The sequence below is a fragment of the Microtus oregoni genome, unplaced genomic scaffold (assembly GCF_018167655.1).
Source record: "Microtus oregoni isolate MIOR12 unplaced genomic scaffold, Mior012 000029F_ref0000214, whole genome shotgun sequence".
In the NCBI taxonomy this organism is placed as follows: domain Eukaryota; kingdom Metazoa; phylum Chordata; class Mammalia; order Rodentia; family Cricetidae; genus Microtus; species Microtus oregoni.
Window position 1 is genome coordinate 25,292,586 of NW_024543088.1, and position 19,755 is coordinate 25,312,340.

Here is a 19,755-nt window from a genome sequence, read left to right on the forward strand (position 1 = left end):
GTCTGGATGGACTTGATGGAATGAAGTCTCCTTGCTTGTGAGCCTTTTCAGCTGACATAGTAGGGAAGATTAATCATTTCAGAATGATCTGGGTCAATATCTGAATTTACTAGATGCTTCTAGTGCCAAGCCAAAGTCCCAGCATTTCTTTGTCTCCTGTCACATTCTTGGTCCCCAGCGCAGTTTTTCAGTATCACAACACATGAAATAGTTTTCAGAATTGCTATACCATTCTATTTCATGCTTACTTTTCAAAGGCTACATTCAAAAAGAACTACATTCAAAAAGAGCTGGGTCAGTAGGGAGAGTTGTCTTTTTCCTTCTGCTCTGTCCAGTATTCATCTGAAGAACAAGCTCACTAGTTTTCATTTGGATTAAATTTTCTTATCGTTCCCCCACTGCACTTTGTTTATTAATTTTACAGTTCTTGATATGGAAAACAATATCAGTGTCCTAAAATTCAAAACTGTGCAAAAAGGAATACTCTGAAAATATGGATATTTTAAGGGACTGGTTTTGTTTATTTGTGCTTTGAGTTTTCTTTGAGTCCCTGCTGGGAACACCCTGCTCCAGTGGGATTTGCTGGGATTTCCACAGTCATACCTTCCCATTGCTTTACTTGACTCTTACCGTACACCTGCATTCCTTTATTCCCCAAAGAAGCAAGTGAGCTGAGCTTCCACCGGAAGCGTGCCAGAGCCGGAGTCTTCCGTGGGAACTGGGGCTGAAGTCAGGCCTTGCCTCTGCTGCCTTCCCAGCTGTTGTCATATGTATTAGAAAGGACACCTGCTATGTGGTGACACAGCCATCAAATGGGATCACGAGACCTTCGACACGCCTGACTCCTGGCCGTTCCATGTGAGTACCTGCTCTTACCCGTGCCTGGCACGCAGACGCTAGGCTTTCTGGGTCAGTGTTTGTACAGTACTGGTAATAGTGTATTTCGGCAATAAAGCCTCCTCCTGAGTGAGAGCTATGGGAACCAGCTTCTCTGAGGGTGGAGAAGGACATCTGTGAAGCAGCCACACCCTCTGGATGAGGCACACTGGGAAAATCCCTGGTGGGAACAAAGGGCTGGGTGGCTCCTTAGAAAGACACGAAACCTAATTAGGACCTATTCTCTCTAAGACCTTGCCTCTAATTCGCATTCAGGGTGTATGCCAGCCCTGAAACCCAGCTGAGCAGTGGATTGTTCCCTGGCTTCTGAAGCCATGGCCGCGCTCCGTTCGCAGGATATAAAAAGGCAATCAGTAAGAGAACCTGTCAGCAGCTCTCCAGCTCGATTGGGAACACCAGGAGAGGATCCCTCAGCTCATAAACAGGCTTCCAGTTTATACATCAGCTGCTTGGGTGAGTTGGTGTCCTGGCTTAAGTGATACCCTCACCCCAGTCCTCAGGAAAGTCTGGCTGTGGGAGCTCCAAGGCTAAGCCCCCTTCCAGTGCGGCATCCCCTGTGAAGACATCAGATCAGGCGGACTGTGAGTACCTGATGTGGGTGGGCAGACGTCCTCCCTGCCCTTTCCTTCTCGTTTAGAGTCTTTTCGGTAAAGTTCAGAGGTCAAGCCCATAGCCAAGCTCTGTTTTTCATTGGTCCTCACACCCAGCTTAGGTGGTGTGGAGAACGCTTTCTGGGTTCCCATTGGCAAGCAAAGAACTGTAAACCTGCGCCTGTTTGAACCTCTCTATGCTGTTGGCCTCTCCACAACAAGGATTTTGACAGGAAATGTCACTTGCCACGCAGCAGGAAGGCTTCCCCTGAGAACGTTGTCGATGGGAAAATGTGCTTTAGACAGCCTAGACTTTTCCATAGACTGCTTCAACGTGATTAGAGTTAGAGAGAGACAGGTTCTAGGAAGAGGGACCTGAGACAGAGTGGCCAGAGGGGGCCTTGAACCGGGTCAGTTGGGAGCAATAAATAGCGTGTAGTTTCTAGAAAGCAGATTGAGACGGATGGGGAAAAGTGCAGCAAATACACCCATGCGCACGACTTTAAATCTCGATTCCACATTGAAATGAAAACATGTTGTGTTTGTCTTTCTGGGTCTCACTTGGTTTGCTTCTCATGCTGATTTCCATTTGGATCCGTCTTCCTGCAGATACCGTGATCCATTTCTTTCTTAAATTTCCCACATGTGGCCATTCCTGGGTAGATATCAGCAGATATATTTTTACCCCAGATAGCGTATCAAGGATAGACCAAAGAAACTATTTTACCCGAGTCTGTCTTGGTGAGCCGTGAACTCAGTATGCATGGGTGGGGGAGTCACTCACTAAAGCATGGCCGGCTGGAAGGCAGCTGCAGCCCTGGAAAGTGTACCCCAACCTGAGTGACTGTCACTGGCAGTGGCCACCCTGTTTCTTGCAGTAGCCTGAGGAGTTGCCCTGATCCTTTAGACGTCAAGTTCCCCTTGAATCCAGTAGAACCTGATCCTTGGCTTTGAGGCAGAAAAGAATTTCAGAGTAAGCCGGCGTGAAGCAGGCAGGATTTGATAGAGATATTTAATATGATTTTTAAAGACAAAGGTTAATCGGAAAGGCTCAAGAAGAAAGCAAGACACGCCTCAGAGAGCGAGGGCTTCGCTGTTTTAGCAAAAGTCTTACATACGGCTGTGTCGATAGAGAGGCTACTGTCTTCACGGGGTCACTAATGAGCCACCGTGAGGTCAAGGGGCAGTTCCTGGGGGACACTGGACAGGATGACCGCTGGTAAAGTAAAATTCTGGGTGACAGCTGAAGGAAGGAGAGAAGTTATTACTGTAAATAACATTAAACTTCCAGAGTAGGCCAACCCAACCTCCCGTGCATTGCTATTTTGACAGGAAACCTCAATATATGAAAGAAATATTCTGACCTGTGGGAAGTCCAAGGACCACCCCCTTCCATCCAGGTCTAGTAAGGTGAGCATCCAAACTGCCTAGGCTCCCACAAAGCCTGTACGTGCAGTAGGATCAAAACCCCATTGCCATTGTTCTTGAGTTTTCAGTAGTCCTCATTGTCCGCTATGTTCAGCAAGTCTGGTTTTATCCCATGCTTTTTCAGACCCAGGCCAGCTGGTCTTGGTGAGTTCCCGATAGAACATCCCCATTGTCTCAGTGTGTGGGTGCACCCCTCACGGTCCTGAGTTCCTTGCTCATGCTCTCTCTCCTTCTGCTCCTGATTTGGACCTTGAGATTTCAGTCCTTGATTGCTCTTCGGGCTGATGAGGGAGGGGGACTTGATGGGGGAGGGGGAGGGAAATGGGAGGCAGTGGCGGGGAGGAGGCAGAAATCTTTAATAAATAAATTAATTAATAAAAAAGAAAGAAAATAAATAAATTTTGAATAAATAAATAAATAATCTTTTAGTGAGAAAAAAAAGAAAGAAATATTCTCTGTGTCAGTAATCTTCACAGCAAGTGTTAATTATGTTGAAATTCTTGCTTCCTGGCTGGTGAGAGGCTTCAGCCAGACACCAGCCTGAGGGCTCCCTTTCTTCCCTGTGGCCCTATCACTTGTCCTTCCTAATCTGGGTCACAAAAGTTGTATCATTTCACCTCAGAAACTGAACAAATGTCATTCCAGAGTCTCCTCTGACCTTAGCAATTACTTATGAGTCTTGTAACTTTGGGAACTTCCTAAGCCTCTCTTAAGTTTCCTGGGCCTTCCAAGCCTCTCTTCAAATTCCAGCAGAGAAGGTTTACAGTGTAAGGAAATGGTAACACAACACCGCCCTGCCCCATCTCTGGAGCATCCTCCCGGCGCATCCTCCCACTTGGCCCATCAGGCACACTCTGGACTGTGCTTCCATCTCTGGCCGAATGCTGCTCTTGTGGAAGGTCTTCCGGGAGCTTTTCTAGTATCTACTTCTTAAGAGCAGGAACTCAGATGTTATAATCCCACTGTAAGCCATGGGCAGGCTTTCTAACCTTTCCTATACAATAGGAACCATTGTACTATCTAAATCCTTGCATCAGAAGAAACACAGTATTTAGCGCGGGGCTGGGCGTATTGTAAGAACCCATCAACATTATTTTTATCCAGCCCTGGCCCTTCACCCACAGGTGGAGGAGCTGTCCGTTCAGTGTTTGTGGAAGGAAGGAATGATAAGGTGGGAAGGAGAGAGAAAGAAGATCAATGAGCTCCGGAGACCACCTTGCTAGGGCAACTAGTCTGGTGTCTTCCCACTCCTCCCAGGGCTCCTGTAAGCTGGAAAGAGGTCAGGCTCAGGTGTACTGGAACCTACAGCCCAGGTGGTGGTAAACAAGCTCCTTCCTGATGACTGTGAGCAGCAGCTGCTGAGGAGGAATGGGCCTTCAGTGCAGAGAGAGGCCGGACGCCATCCCATTGGAGCTAAAGGCCCTTAGCAATTGCATGGTTCGAAGCCCTGTATAGATAAGGAAACTGAGCTTTAAAAAGATTATATCACTGGCCTAGCGCACACGGACAAGGACTGAAGCAGGGTCTTCATCAAAGTCCAGTTTACCTTGTGGTTTAGGAGCTTTTAATCATGTTTGCATCTGCCTTTCGCTAAAGCTATACCAGGGGCCTCTACCGGAGTGCATTGAGTACCTGTCCTCAGGCCTCAGACACACTAGCAGAGAGAACCCCACAAATGTGTGTTCACTGCTGGCTGAAACTGAATCTCTGTTGAACCTCGGAATTTGAATATCTGATTTTTGAATTGATAAAAGAAAACTTCAGCACATCTAAACTTTAATTTATTGATTTATAAATCCAGGATTGTGAGAGGGTAAACTTGTAAAATGTAGTTTGAAGCAAAATGAAAATATTTTTTTTGTCTATACGACATATCCTATCCATTTTATTTGTTGATGAGCATCCAGGTTATTCATTGGTTACATATGCAAAATGAATTTTTATTGGCTAGAGTAGAAAGTTCCTGCCTAGGGTCAGCTTCTAGTTGGTTTCTAGTCTCAGAGTTTACCCTTGGCTTCGCTTGGCATTAGTTTTGTTTTGTAGGGGTTTAAAGCCCAGGGCCTCTCCAGTCTAATAGTCTCCCAATTTGTGCTGCTTTTTTAAAAAGTAGCTATTTCTGGTTTCAATGCCCATTTTCTCAAGTTATTCCCATTTGAAAGCACAATGCAGAGCCCATTTCTGAAGAACTATAATCTCCGGATTTGGCTCTGTCAATCCATCTTTACTAACAACTTGTTTACTTAAAAAAAAAGAATTGGTGGGCTCTGCATTGTGTTATCATGGTCCATCCTGCGCTGCTGTCCCAGAATCCCGCTCACCGTCCATTGGGGACAACCTTCTTGCTGTGTCACGCTGCAGCGGAAGGCAAGAGGACTCAGCATAACAAACTCACCCGACATGGACATTTTCCTCTCATGGGGACAGAGCCCTGGGGACTTAATCTCTTCTGTAAAGGTACACCTCTCCGCTGGTTCAAATAGGTGATCACTTTACCACCCTCTGAGCCTTGGGGACCTGCTCAAGCCACGCCAGTCTTTCCCTCTTGATGCCAAACAGCCTAACTCAATTCCCGGCATTGTGCGGTTGCACAATAGGAACCTGTGAGTTACGGGTAGCAGCATTATGCAACGTCTAGCCACGTGCCAGCCCCTGTTCTCGCCTTCTGCACCAATGCTTTCTGATGCAGGGCCATGATTAGCACATTTGACAGCTCCGGCAGCCTGGCTTCCAGCAGGTAAGTCGCTCCCCACCTCAGTTGGTTAGAGTTCGGTCAGGGCTCTAATCAACAGTGTGATGAAAAGAATATTTTTACACTCGTTTGAGTGTTTGTGTGCCTGGGGGTGATGCATGCGCCACATGCACTCTCTCTCGTGTAGGTCAGAGGACAACCTTTAGAAGTCAGTTCTGGCCTTTCACCAAGAGGGTCCCGGGAATTGAACCCAGGTCACTGGGCTTGGCAGAAAGCACCATTACTTGCTAAGCCATCTCACCAGACCTGATGGGGAAAAAAAAAGGCTAAAAGAGAAGGTTTCTAGGCCGGTTATTGTCTTGATTCAGTCAGGATTTTTACCCTTTCGGAACCCAGGTTTTCTCACCAGGTTGGACTTGTGAAGTTGTCTTGAGAGTTTCCAGTGAGTGTTTGTCCATACCACGACTGAATTAAGTAACCAAATGCTGTCACCTGGTTGGCTGTGAGTGGCTATCAAAACTTTTTCTGCTCAACTATGATACAATTAAATTTATCACAGTAAATATAAGTTACTTAGTAATTTATCATAAAATTAATTTTTTCTAAGTAGCAATAATGTTGGTTAAAAGCATGTCAGTATATGATATTTAGGTTCTGTATGAAATCAAAGTTTTAGGTGAGTTTGGATACTGTAGCAGCCTTCACAGCCTTCTTTTGCTTAGTTCACTATCGTCAGCCACAGCGTACCACATGCTGGATTCCCATCCAGACTAGAGGGACTTTTCTCCCATCTACTTGGAAGATCTCGCTCCCAGTTAAAATCTGTGGTCCCTCTCACCAGGTTCCCATGAGAAAGCTTCCCAGACTGGCAATCTTTATTTATGAACACAAGACATTCCCAAAACATGTTTGTGGATTAGAAGTGAGTACTACTCAGAAAAGCTCTTGCATGCTCTAGAAGCTGTAGAGAGCCGTGTTTGAAATAGTGCTGGCCCCAAGCTTTGGAGTCTTTGAGATACTCTGTGTATTGAGGGTCTGCCACGTAGGCGCTAGTGGGGGCAGCAGTACCTCTACCTGTCTGAACACAGAAAGCCTGGGCAGGGGTGGAGGTGGAGGTAGGGGCTGAGGGGTGGCTCATCTTAGGGAAGGCTTTCAGAGGCAGCTTAATCTGCAGGCTCCCTTCCTGACTCAGGCCTTTGCTTTCATGGTAACTTCTGCTGGTGTGTGTGTGTGTGTGTGTGTGTGTGTGTGTGTGTGTGTGTGCGTGAAATAGAAACTTGTTTAAAACGTGGCCCATCGATGTAGCTCAGTAGCAGGATGCATGTCTGATATGAGTGAGACCCTGGGTTTGACTCTTGGCACCACACACTCATACAATGTATGTGTCATGGATGGTGGTGGATACCTGTAATCCCAGAAACTTGAGGAGCTGAAGCAGCAGGGCTAAATTCCAAGCCAGACTGGGGACTTTGAGAGGCTCTGTCTGTCTCAAAACAAAAATCTCTGGGATGGAGCTCAATGAAAGAGCAATTTTCCAGCATATGCGAGGCCTAGTTCTATAAGAAAAGTCTTGGGGAAAAAAACCTTGCTTTGGTAGCTAAGAATAGGAATGGTGGTATGCACCTTTAATCCCAGCACTTGGAAGGTAGATGCAGGAGAATTACAAATTCAAGGTCATCTTCAGCTGTATAGCAGGTTCTAGGCCCTGCCAATAAATAAATAAATTTTCATTAGTCCTAATAAGCAAAACCTTCCTGGGCTCTAAATAAAAGCTAAAAACGAGAGGCGAGAATCATGGTCTGCCAGTGCTCAGGAGGCAGAGGCAGGCGGATCTCTTTGAGTTTGAGGCCAGCCTGATCTACAAAGTGCGTTCCAGGACAGCCAGAGCTGTTATGTAGAGAAATCCCTTCTCCAAAAACCAAAACAACAAGAACAAAAAAGAATCACAGTCAGTCTCGACAGACGTGTTTATCTTTCTCTTAACAGAATAAGGGTTTGGTCTATTGATGAATGAACTTGTCAGTGTGCAAAAGGAAGACTAGGCCTCCAGTGTGAGGGGGAAACTTTGAGCACCGCTTTAGCTTTTTCCCCTTAAATACAATTTTGAAACGAAGCACAATGTTTTCCTGACAGATACGTGTACTCAAAAGAGAAATTTGTGGTTGTGAGCCCAGCCTATAATGGTTGAGCCACCTCTTCAGCTCATGAGATTAAGATATTTCATTAACATTTTGACTATACAGCATAGTTTAATCACCAAATCAAGACTCGAGTTTACATCTTAAAGTCTAGCTATGCTGGCTAGATTGGACCCTTTCCGTTTTCTTTGCCCTGTCCCAATAATCAAATGCCCCCCCCCCCCAATAAAGAAAGGGAAAGTTCGAGTCATGCTTGTTTTCAATTCCAGCTGGATTAGGACTCTCATCTGGACAGGTGGTGGGAGGTCAGCAGGTAAGGTTGAAGCCTCTGTGGTCCTGCCCAGGTGAAAGATGGATGAGGGATGGTGGAAAGGCCCCCAGTGTTTCAAATAGAGACCAGGACAGAAGCCAGGTCTCCCGTGCCTTGATCAAACATTTGCTGTGATTACTGGGAAAAGGTTAGGAAACTTAGGGCTGTTTACATGCACATGAGTGGCATGATCCAGGTCTAAGGGTCAGACATTGACAAATGCTAGCCAAAATATTGACTCAGAAAATGCCATGTTTGGATCAAGGTGATGTTAGGACACAGTGTTTCAAGTTACGTTCAGCCATTCTGACTGCTCAAGTCCATCTTGAAGCCCCACATGGGGCCCATTCTGTCATCTCTACACACCGACCCCATCCTGGACCTTGGTTCCCCACAGAATGGCTCTGCTCCGACTTCTGGTGTTCTGCGCCCTGGCTGCATGCTGCGTGGCTCGTTCTGTTCCCCAGCCACCTCTCCCGAAGCCTCCCCGCTCCTATCTTCTGCGTCCCCGGAACTGTAACGACTCTGACGTGCTGGCAGTTGCGGGCTTCGCCATGCAGAACATCAACACAGACCAAAAGGATGGCTATGTGTTGAGTCTCTCGCGAGTGCATGATGCTCGGGAGCACTTCCAGGCAAGTGACAGCTTGGGGCAGCCTAGGGACAGGCAGCGGAGACCAGCCAGGGGGTGGCCAACAGGTGCTTTCCAGTTTGGAAGCACAGTGCTCTGCGCTGTCAGCAGGTGTGCTATGACACTCTTGCTGGCCCTAGGACACTCTGTGTCACATCTAGGTTTCAGCAATGTAGAAGGCATTGTTAAACACACACGCGCGCACACACACACACACACACACACACACACACACACTTTGGCTCACTCAGGGAGAAGGTATTTGTCCAGTTGTCCTGAGATTGTTTCATGTGGGGTATTTCTTCAACTCTACCATATAGGAGGACATGGGCTCCCTGTTCTACCTCACATTGGATGTCTTAGAAACTGGCTGCCACGTGCTCAGCAAGAAGTCATGGAAAGACTGTAGTCCAAGGATTCTGCACGAGTCTGTAAGTCCTTGTGACCAGGTGCCTGCTCTGTGTCTGCCATCTGTTCATTTCTTTCTTACCTGCCAGGCAAAGGGCCCGTGTGCTTATTCGAATACGAGAGACAGGACCAAGTTTGGTCAGGAAGGGAGGCTCCTGTGATGTCCTACTGTGGTCTTATTGACTAGACCTCAAAAGGTCCCCCCAAATTGTTTTCTACCCTAAGATCCTTTGGCAGTCACTGAACCAATGTTTGTATTCTGAGAGAGAGAGAGAGAGAGAGAGAGAGAGAGAGAGAGAGAGAGATTGATTCTGGTGTGTGAATAAGGCAGAAAACAGCAGTGATGACCAATAGCTTGTTTTGTTTTGCTTGGTTTTATTTTAATGAATAAAATGTGAGGTTTTCAGGTAGGAAAGGGGGTGACTTGAAGTGTGAGGATCACCAGGGGTTCCCCCTGGGAAAGCTTCCTGAAGCATGGAACTAAGGGTCTCAGAACTCATTCTTTCTTGTTTTTAAAATAATGTTTTTATTCTTCTGTGTATAAGGGTTCCTTACCGTGTGTGTGTGTGTGTGTGTGTGTGTATACCACACCCATGCAGTACCTACAGTGACCATAAGGTGGTGTAAAATCCTCCTTCCCCCAGATCTGGTGTTTCAGATGGTTATAAGCCACCCAATGTGGGTGCTGTGAACCAAACTCCGGTTCTCTAGAAGAGTAGCAAATGTCTTAACCACTTTCTCTCTGGCCTTGAGCTCAACTTTTCAAAGACAGCATTGACAAGACTTAAAACCAATGAAGTCAGGAGTTTTCGCCTGGCTCTCTGATTCTGGGATCTTTTCCATGCACTCATGCAGACAACCATGGAAAGCAAGACGGGCTCTTCAGTAGTGTGAATAAACTTTTGATCAAAATTGCCTTTCCTCATTATTTGACCAAACATGCAACCTGCACCTGATTTTGAAGAACAAATAATTTGTACTTCCTCTTGTTAGAGTTGGTTTAGTAATACGAGACACCCACAGAGAAATGTGTGCTCACTCAGGAGCACACAGGTTAGGAGTTTGTTTCTTGTGTAATTTTGAAACTTAAATTTCCAGGAGATTTTATTGTGTAACTTCAAACTTGAAGCTCCTGGCCAGAGGATTTTTTTCTGGGTGTGATTTGGAGGCTCCCACTGCCTCCTATGCTTGTCTCTGACCTTGCCACCTCCATCCTGTGGCTCCCTAGTCCTCATGCTCACTGGATCAGCCTATCGAAAGACAGAGGATGGAGGGAAAGCAAACGTGCCGACGTGGCAGTGGAGCGCGGCAATAGAAAGCTGTTTCTGCTCCGTTCCTGCAGTTAGAATTTGAATTTGACGGTCTGTGCCTAAATGTGAGCAGGCTGAGACGGCGGCTGTGTCTCAGGAAAAGGCAGCGGTCTGCTGATAAAGAGCAGTTTTTTCCACCGTCAAACCACAGAACTGGATTTTAAGCTCCGTGTTCCATTAAAATGGAATTCTACTGGGTTTGATGGGGTAGGGTGGTGTCAGCCTCATGGTTCTCTGCATCAGGCCATCAAGTGTATTTGGGTTTTTTTTTCCAGGTTTATGGCCAATGCAAAGCAATGTTTCACATGAACAAGCCAAGAAGAGTTCTCTATTTACTTGCCTATAACTGTACTCTTCGCCCAGGTAAGGGACGGGAGGGTTTGGTACATTTTAATAAAAGATAGAAAAGAGCCTTTAACTAAGCCTTTGTTGAGCTGGCATGCAGTTTCTCCTCCCTTACTCTGTCTCCCCCATGGCACCCGCTGCTCAGTACTCCTGGCTGATATTCACCACGTGCTCATCCTCCCCAGGGAAATCTCCCTAAATTGCCATCAAGAGCTAGAACCCCTTCAAATCCTCAATTTTCAATCTCCTGTGAGTGGTACAGCGGCAACAGCTGGTCCCAGGTTCCTTTCTGTCTATGCCACTGTCCTGCTGTCTCCCTTCCAACTGGTATATCTGAACACACATCACACGTTCCCATCTCCGCACTTGCTAGAACCTCTCTCTCCACCGGTTCTGCTGACCTCTGTCCTGGAGCTCAGACCTCTTTAAGGAATGCCCCCAACGCTGCTTTCATGATGCTCTCTACTCAAGAAAGGAACGTTGTTTTCCTAGTGCACATTTTTTTTTCCACTTTGGCTAAAAACTCGGAGTACAGAACATTCACGACCTTGATTTATAGTCTTGTATCATCTAGCATATGGGTGCGCATCCCTCTCCCCCGGGTAAAGATTTCCTAGCATATATCACATTTCAGAAGTCGTTACTATTGCTGAATAACAGGCAAGAATTAGGCCGGAAGGAATGGACAGCTGGAGTAAGTGGGTGCGTTCCTTCTGGACCCTGCTTTGTACAAGAGAAGGTGGTTGAAAAGCAGGAGTCCGTTGAGCGGGAGGTGGGAAGTGTCCACATAACAGACTATGTGTGTGTACCCTCCCTGGGAATCTTGTCGAAGTGCAGATTCGGAGTCAGGGCCCTAGAGCCTGACTTTGTAACAAGCTCCAGATGACCAAATGCTGCTGCTGCTTCCTTGGAGTGAAAAAGCACCAGAGCAAACACTGCACAAGCCTCAGCTTATAGTGTGAACGCAGGACCAGTCTGGAGTAACTCAAAGGGGATGAGGCACCAGTGGCAAGCTGTGGACCCGGCTCTCCCAATGTCTTCCTCCAATCCCAAATGTCTGTTAATTAAGACAGTGGAGTTCCTTTGAAAATACTTCAAGGCGAATGCTCTGGCTTGATGAGCGCCCATCTGCCATCTCCAGCGCCTCCCAAAGAGCCTGTAACTGTGCCGATGGTGTCGCCATTCTCTGTAGCCTCACGGTGGTGTTAATTTTCTGACTCATTTGCGTTTTCTAACCAAAGGTGGTATGTTCCCGCCATCATGACATCATCTACTGATGTGTTAGATTTTATTCTTGGTGTTATGGACCACAGAGAAATAAGTCATGGCAATGATGAAACACCAACCTTTCAAAAGCCCCTGTCTACAGGAGCAGCCCTCAGGAAGGGCATTGAATTAGGGAGGAAACTGAAGTGTTCACTGTTTTGGCACTGAAATACAATGTTGTCGTGCACAAAGAACCTAAGCACTGTGTAACTGAGCTGCAAAAAAATTTTTCATGATGTTTTAAGTATATTTAAAATTTTGTGTTGGGCCACATCCATTGCTCTCTCTGACTCTATGCAGCCCACAGACTGTTGTTTGGGCAAGTCCTGTGTGCTTCTGAACAAAATCCCAATAACGAACAAGTCCATTAGAGGTGAAGAGTATCTCACTTGGATGTATTTTTGATTACAAAAGTAATAATGTGCAGAGCCCAGGCATTAGCTCAGGTGGTGGAGGGTTGAGCTTGCATGAAGCCCTGCTTTGATCCTAGCACCATAGAAGTCAAGCAGGAGGGCCCATGTCTGCAAGCCTTGCCCCCGGCAAGAAGATCAGGAGGTAAAGGGCCCCTTTTGATTACACAGGACAACCTGGGATACAGGAGACCTGTTTCAAAAAGGAAGAGCGGGAGGGAAGTGGGAGAGAGGAAAGGAAAGAGGAAGGGAGAGAGGCAGGTAGATAGGCAGATAGGCAGAGAAAAAGAAAAAGTACTACTACCGCTAACAATCATACTGCCAACTAAACGCTTTCTCAGAAAAATGTCTTTCTCTCTGCAGCCTTGCCAACAACCCTGGGTATTATCGCTTTAGTTCAGTCTTTGCTTATGGCAGAGTTGTGTGGTTATGACTCTTATTAGGACTGAAAATTAATACTGTTTAAAAAACTGTTCTCATCAATAGTTTCTCGAAGTGAGATTAATGCCATGTGTCCTGACTGCCCGGGCCCCATTGGCTTGTCGAACTCCGACGTTATGGAAGCTGCCACAGAGTCACTTGCAAAATTCAACAGTGAGAACCCCTCAAAACAGTACTCAGTCGTCAAAGTCACCAGGGTTACTAGCCAGGTAAAACTCAAATGCCCAGGTCAGCTACACGGACTGTAGCTGCAGGTCTTAGGTCAGGAGGAGGCCGTGTAGGCCTCCTGTCTGCTTAGACCCTGAGATCCTCTCTCTCCAGCCCCACATCTAATAGATCTGCTGTGCACCATTCATGGCACAGCTTCTGTTTCTCCTCGGAAGTTCTACGAGTATCAGGTGACTTGGTTCTATTTTTCCAACAAAGCAAGAAGAACAGATTCATGGTCTCGTGTGATTTCTTTGGGGGGGAGTGTATGAGTACACTGAGTTCTGACTGATTATGGACCATTTTAGCAAGACAACTTTTATGAGTTATGGACTAGGAGGCTCATTTATATTTCAATTGTGTTATTTCTCTTATATAAATAAATATATAAATGTAAGACAAAAAGAAAATAAGCTAACTGGAGAAAATGTTTAGGACACCTTCTACATCCATAACAGGCACTGACGTATGTTCTCCAAATCGCAGAATTGCTGACATGGTTTGGTGTCCGTGGGGACTTTTAGGATCAGTGGGTTTATGTATTACAGTGCCTTGGTTTGTGTGTTCTATAGAAGAACATTTGCCAAACATTCGTTGTTTTTTTTTTTTTTCTGGGGTAAGGTTTGTAATGTCTTAACTCTTCTTTCATGGCAGTGGGTGGTCGGCCCTTCTTACTTTGTGGATTATTTGATCAAAGAGTCACCATGTACTGAATCCCAGGCCAGTTGTTCACTCCAGCCCTCTGACTCTGAGGTAAGTGCTTCCAATTGTGCTCTCGGTGGTCTGTATAATCTGTCTGTGCTCACAGATTGGTCACAGATTACCCTGCAGGCGTCACAGAACGTGGGGTGCTTCTCCAACCCTCAGGTCATTAGAAACAGGGCTGATGGGATTTATTTGATTCTAAGAGTGATTTTCATCATCAGCGTAATACAATTGCAAAAGAAAGAAAGGAAGGAGGAAGGAAGGAAAGAAGGAAGGAAGGAAGGAAGGAAGGGAGGGAGGGAGGAAAGGAGGGAGGAAGGAAGGAAAAGAGGAAGGAAGGAAAGAAGGAAAGGAGGAAGAAAAGGAAGGGAGGAAGGAAGGAAAAGAGGAAGGAAGGAAAGAAGGAAAGGAGGAAGAAAAGGAAGGAAGGAAGGAAGGAAGGAAAGAAGGAAGGAAGGAAGGAAGGAAGTCACAAGAGGACATGAAATACGGCATGGTGTTCCATGTTCCGTTCTTTGGACCACTCTTCACAAAGGAAGGAAAGACTAAGTGAGGAGGCACCCCAAAACTATCAGAAATATACTGGGAATGTAAATCAGTGTGGTGCGTTGGAGCACAACTGGGCAAAGCTCTCTTGAGTTCTCTATTAAGATGAGGTTCATGCACCGTAGATTTACCCTTGTAAGGCAGATAATTCCATTTTGTAGTATATTCACAGACCTGTGCCACCATAGCCCCTTCATAATTTTTAAATAATTTTATTAGCTCTCAGAAGAAACCCCATCTCCTTTAAGTCAGTCCCCATTGCTGCCCTTGGAAGGCCCTGAAAACTGTGAATCTGACTTTTGTCTCAATAGCTTTGTTCATTTAGAGAGTGCATACAAAGGGAAACATGAAGCCTGAAGAGAGGGGTGTGGGTAGAGAGATTTGTTTTAAAACGAACCTGAAACGATTAACTCCATCAGACTAGCCAGCGTGGGTTGACACCAAAGTGCAGGCACTGTGGTCCCCTCCACTGCGGTGCAGCACTAGGAATCCCACGCATTTTGATAAGTTAGAAAATTCTAGTAGCATGGAGTAACCAGCTGTTCTTGCCACAAGCATCTGCAGTTTCTCTAGAATGTTCTCTGAGCCGTGGGGATGAAGAGCAGAAGGGAAAGCTGGGGTACAGTGCTGCATTAATGATTTTTCACCTTGAAGAATTTCTGATCTTTCCTTCATGTGACCCAGAGAAGGATATAGAGTATGTTCAGACAACCTGTTCAGATGTATTTTGGTAAATTTTATGTGGATATGCTTAAGAGTTTTTCTTTGGGATTTGAGGCACCATTTTATTGCAATAGTTCACTTTTCCTTGAAAATGTTCCTACACTCTGACCTTAGAATAATTCTTCTAGGGTGTCTTGGTTACGTTGCAATTGCTGTAATAAGACACCATAACTGAGGAAATGTATAGAAGGTAGAATTTATTTGGGGTTTACAATTTCAGAGGATTAACATCCATGGCTGTCATGGCGGGGAACAGGGTAACGAGGAGGTAAGCATTGTGCTGGAGCAGTAGCTGAGAGCTTACATCTTGATCCACAAGTAGGAGGCAGAGAGAAGTGGAAATGGTGACACACCTACCCCAGTGACACACCTCCTCCAACAAGGCCACACCTCCTAATCCTTCTCAAACAGTTCCACCAACTGGGGACCAAGCATTCAAATATATGAGCCCACAAGAGACATTTTCATTCATACCACCACAGAAGGATTTACTTTAAGGAAGAGACTAGAGATATATGAAAAGATAGTTTCAATATTTTTTTAAAAAATAGATTCAATCTAGTTGTTTGACAAGACACTTTATTAAATAGAAAGAAATACTAGCTAGCCCTAGCCATTATAAAGATAACCCTCGAAACAAATAACAACAAAGAAAAATAGAAGACTATCCAATGCCATATAATATTTTTACTATATATTGTTTAGTGGTAAAATAGTTCTAAATATCATATGCAATATGATCTTAGTGCTTTAAAAGAAAATCCATATGCACAGGGAAAGGATTGGAAGAAAAGGATCAAAGGATTATAGGTAATGAGAACCATTCATGGAGTTACAGGTCATGTTTCATTTTATTTATGTAGTTGTAAATAATAATTCATTCCAGTCACAATTTTGGAAAAGTAATTTTACTTTCAAATAGACAGAAAGGTAAGGAGCTGAGAGTGGTTTTGCCTCAGAAGACAACAAAACTTCATTCAGAAAACAACAAGGGCTGCTGTAGAGAAGAAACCAACCTTCCTAACTGAAACAAGGGCAGACCCAGGGCCAGGCAGTGGGCAGTGTGTAAGGGCAGACCCAGGGCCAGGCAGTGGGCAGTGTGTAAGGGCAGACCCAGGGCCAGGCAGTGTAAGGGCAGACCCAGGGCCAGGCTGTGTAAGGGCAGACCCAGGGCCAGGTTGTGTAAGGGCAGACCCAGGGCCAGGCAGTGAACACTGTATAAGGGCAGACCCAGGGCCAGGCAGTGGGCAGTGTGTAAGGGCAGACCCAGGGCCAGGCTGTGTAAGGGCAGACCCAGGGCCAGGCTGTCTAAGGGCAGACCCAGGGCCAGGCAGTGAACACTGTATAAGGGCAGACCCAGGGCCAGGCAGTGGGCAGTGTGTAGACACAGGATGGACTTCCTAAAATTGTTCCCGTTGCCAGAAGCAAGCTGGAGTTGGTTGTTTTTCCAGAATTCAGAGGAAACTCACTTGGAGCATGCTCTCTCTATAGGCAGGAGTAGAAAGCACGGAGCAGCTGTGTGTCTACACAAGCAGAAAGCGAGAGCGCTGCTCACCGGTAACTTTAATACTCATGTGACGTATTTCTTTCTTTTAGCCCGTCGGTCTTTGCCACGGTTCTCTGGTCAAAGCTCCCGAAGGAAAGATTGTCTCTGTGAATTGTGAGTTTTTCGAATCTAAGGTATTTATCTCTTTTTAAAATCTTATTGTTATTGTGTGGTTGCACAATATAAGTGCATGAACACATGTACCACGGCACATATGTAGAGTCAGGGGACAACTTGGTGCAGTTTATTCTCTCGTTCACCTTTATGTGGGTTCTGGGGACCCGAACTTGGGCCGCTGAGTGTGCAGGAGCGTGCCTTTCCCTCACTGAGCCCTATTATTCTAACCCCATGTGTTTTTCAAAGGAACAGATGATCCATCTCTAGGCGCCTGTGCCCCACCCCGTTTCTGTTTTCCCAAGATCCAGGGTCACGTTACTCTGGCTATCTGAGCCCATCTAGAAAGGAGAGAAAGTTATCCTGCTGTCTTAGTCACCGTGTGGTCCTGTGGGATAAGGGAGAACACTCAGGATCAGGGAATTGCAAACTTACAGAGCTTCAGTCTTCAAGGTGCTAAATTCAGTATCAGAGAGACCTCTCTCATCTCAGGGAGACTCACTTCCACAAAAAATGTCCAATCCCTCTCCACAATACTAAGTATTTATTATGGGGTAGCCCGATCCAGTCCAACAGGCTGCCTGGGTTTCATCCATGCTCTGCCCCTATAAACTGGCACCTACCTACCCTGTCTAGGTCTTGCTACCCTCATCGCTTGCCTGTTCTGACCCCTAAGAGGGATCGATGAGAGGACTTGGATGGAGGGCACTGTATCAGGCCTGGCACAAACAAACAAGAGGCCACCTGCAGCTACTCCTGGGAGCAAAGGCAACTTGCTTGGGACTGAACAAATCTTTAAGGCCCTCTGAACCACTGCTCTAAAAGGCAAGGCCTGCTGACCAATTTCTGCAGGCCTTGGTTCCACTTGGCCCCTCCTTGCTTTGTTTTGAAACTTTGCAGCAGGAGACCCAGCCCTGTAGCTCAGCAATTCTCAATCTGTGGGTCAAGACCCCTTTGGGGGAATTGAATGACCCTTTCACAATGGTGGTCTAAAACCATAGACAAACACGGTACTTGCATTATTCATAACAGTAACAAAATTACAGTTATGAAGTAGCAATGAAAGTCATTTTATGGTTGGGAGTCACCACAACCTGCGGAACTGTATTCAGGGTTTGCAGCATTAGGAATGTTGAGAACCTCTGCTGTAGCTGGGTTCTGTTAGCATTTAGAAGTCTGTCATCCCAGCAGTCAGAAGACTTGAGGCAGGCGAGAAGGAATTTGAGTCTTGGCTATTCAAGACCATGATACAAGTGCACAGTCGCAAAAATTGCTTTGCCTGGTGCTGAATGTGGCAGAGCATTTCTGTAGAATTCTGCATTTAAAAGCATTGTTATTTCAGGCACAGGGCTCGGGAGGTGAGAACCCTGCTGTTAGCCAGGAGTCCAAGAAACTTCCTCAGAAAAACACAGACCCCTCCAGCTCCCCCTCTGTAACTGCGCCAAGAGGATCTGTCCAGCACCTCCCTGACCTGAATGATGAGAAGCCCGGAGACACCAAGGACATAAAAGGCACCAAGAGTCCCGTAGAAGCCTTCCCCGTGCAGCTGGATCTAACCACGAATCCCCAGGGGGACACCGTGGATGTTTCCTTCCTCTACTTGGAGCCTGAGGAGAAGAAACTAGAGGTGCTGCCTTTTCCTGGGGAGCAAGGGCGCTCTGCTGAGTGCCCAGGGCCTGCAGAGGGGACCAACTCTCTGATCCTCCCACCCTGAGAGTCACATACAGGGCCCCCCATGGGGATGTGGTCCCTGCACCAGATGAGAGGTGGTGGGAATGAGGAGACAGATGATCATATGTTGAAATGCTAATAAAATGCATCTTCTGAGAATCACATACAGGGCCACCCATTGTGATGTGGTCCCTGCACCAGATGAGAGGTGGTGGGAATGAGGAGACAGATGATCATATGTTGAAATGCTAATAAAATGCATCTTTTTATTGCTTCTTGATCACAATGTGTTGGCTGGAAATGAAATGAGATCCCCACTCTGGGCCACATTGGTCGGGTTCTATGTGCTAGGTGATACCCTGTACAAATTGTTCAGACTCCAACTACCTTTTTGTTTCTCTCGCTCTCTTTCCTTTAACCTTTTAAACAACTTTACTCGTGCAGAACTGACATGATACACATAAACCAGAATAGCTATAACACCACTAGATGGTTTAATCTGATAGGTCTATTGTGACATATAGAGCCTACTGTTCTCCCAAATGCTCTTTGTCTAGCTTGTGACTATGACTTCTGTCTCTGGTGACTTTTCATCTGGATTTTTAAATTTTATTTTTGATTATAAAAGAGCAATGTTGTTAGATGAAATACTATAGATGCCCTCCAGCTTTTTTTAAAAAATTATTTTAAAATATTTTATAGAGTATATTTTAATCATATTGCTTCCATTCCCGAACTCCTCCCTACTTTATGTTCTTTCTTGCTCTTGAAAAAGCAGGGGCACGCACGCACACACACACACAAAGTCAATCTTCCCCTCAAAGGCTCAAAACAAACAAACAAACAAAAACAGCAAAGAAAACCATGTCCATTTTGTGTCTGTTAACCACCCCTGAGCATGAGATCTGTCCTAGAGTGTGGTCAACATACCCAGTGTCACTCTGTTGAAGAAACGTATTTCCCTCTCTAAGTAGCTACCATCAGCTGCAAATAGCTTCTTGGTGAGGGGTGTCCACTTCCCCTTCTCCACGCTAGAATCGTATTTGGCTTGAATTTATCCCGTCCTTCTGTATGCAGTCACAGTCCCCATGAGATCAAATATGCATGATCCTTGTTGAATCTGGAAAATGCTGTTTCCTTGCAGTTATCCATCACCTCTGGCTCTTACAGTCTTTCCACCTCCTATTCCACGTAGATCCCTGAGCCTTAAGTTTGATAAAGTCATCCTATTAGGGGCTTTGTCTGAGGGTTTCTACTGCTGTGAAGAGAAAACACGGCCACAGCAACTCTTACAAAGGAGAACATTTAATTGAGGGGGCAGCTTACAGTTTCAGAGATTTAGTCCATTATCATCATGGCAGGGAACATGGTGGCTGGAAG

The 19,755-nt window shown here is 45.9% G+C and overlaps 1 protein-coding gene across 1 annotated transcript; it reads left to right on the forward strand.

Annotated features, from left to right (window-relative positions):
- Positions 1 to 5,518: 5,518 nt before the first annotated feature.
- Positions 5,519 to 18,655, forward strand: Fetub (fetuin B). Its single transcript, XM_041677748.1, has 8 exons — positions 5,519 to 5,649; positions 8,450 to 8,687; positions 9,004 to 9,114; positions 10,677 to 10,764; positions 12,909 to 13,072; positions 13,725 to 13,823; positions 16,641 to 16,724; positions 18,047 to 18,655. The coding sequence occupies exons 1-8, from the start codon at positions 5,606 to 5,608 to the stop codon at positions 18,416 to 18,418; spliced, it is 1,200 nt and encodes a 399-aa protein (XP_041533682.1). The 5' UTR covers positions 5,519 to 5,605; the 3' UTR covers positions 18,419 to 18,655.
- Positions 18,656 to 19,755: the final 1,100 nt, after the last annotated feature.

Coding starts and splice junctions, on each gene's coding strand:
- Fetub (XM_041677748.1), top strand. CDS start 5,606: ATGATTAGCACATTTGACAGCTCCGGCAGCCTGGCTTCCAGCAG. Junction 10,765..12,908: donor TAACTGTACTCTTCGCCCAG/GTAAGGGACGGG, acceptor TCTCATCAATAG/TTTCTCGAAGTGAGATTAAT. Junction 13,073..13,724: donor TCACCAGGGTTACTAGCCAG/GTAAAACTCAAA, acceptor CTTTCATGGCAG/TGGGTGGTCGGCCCTTCTTA.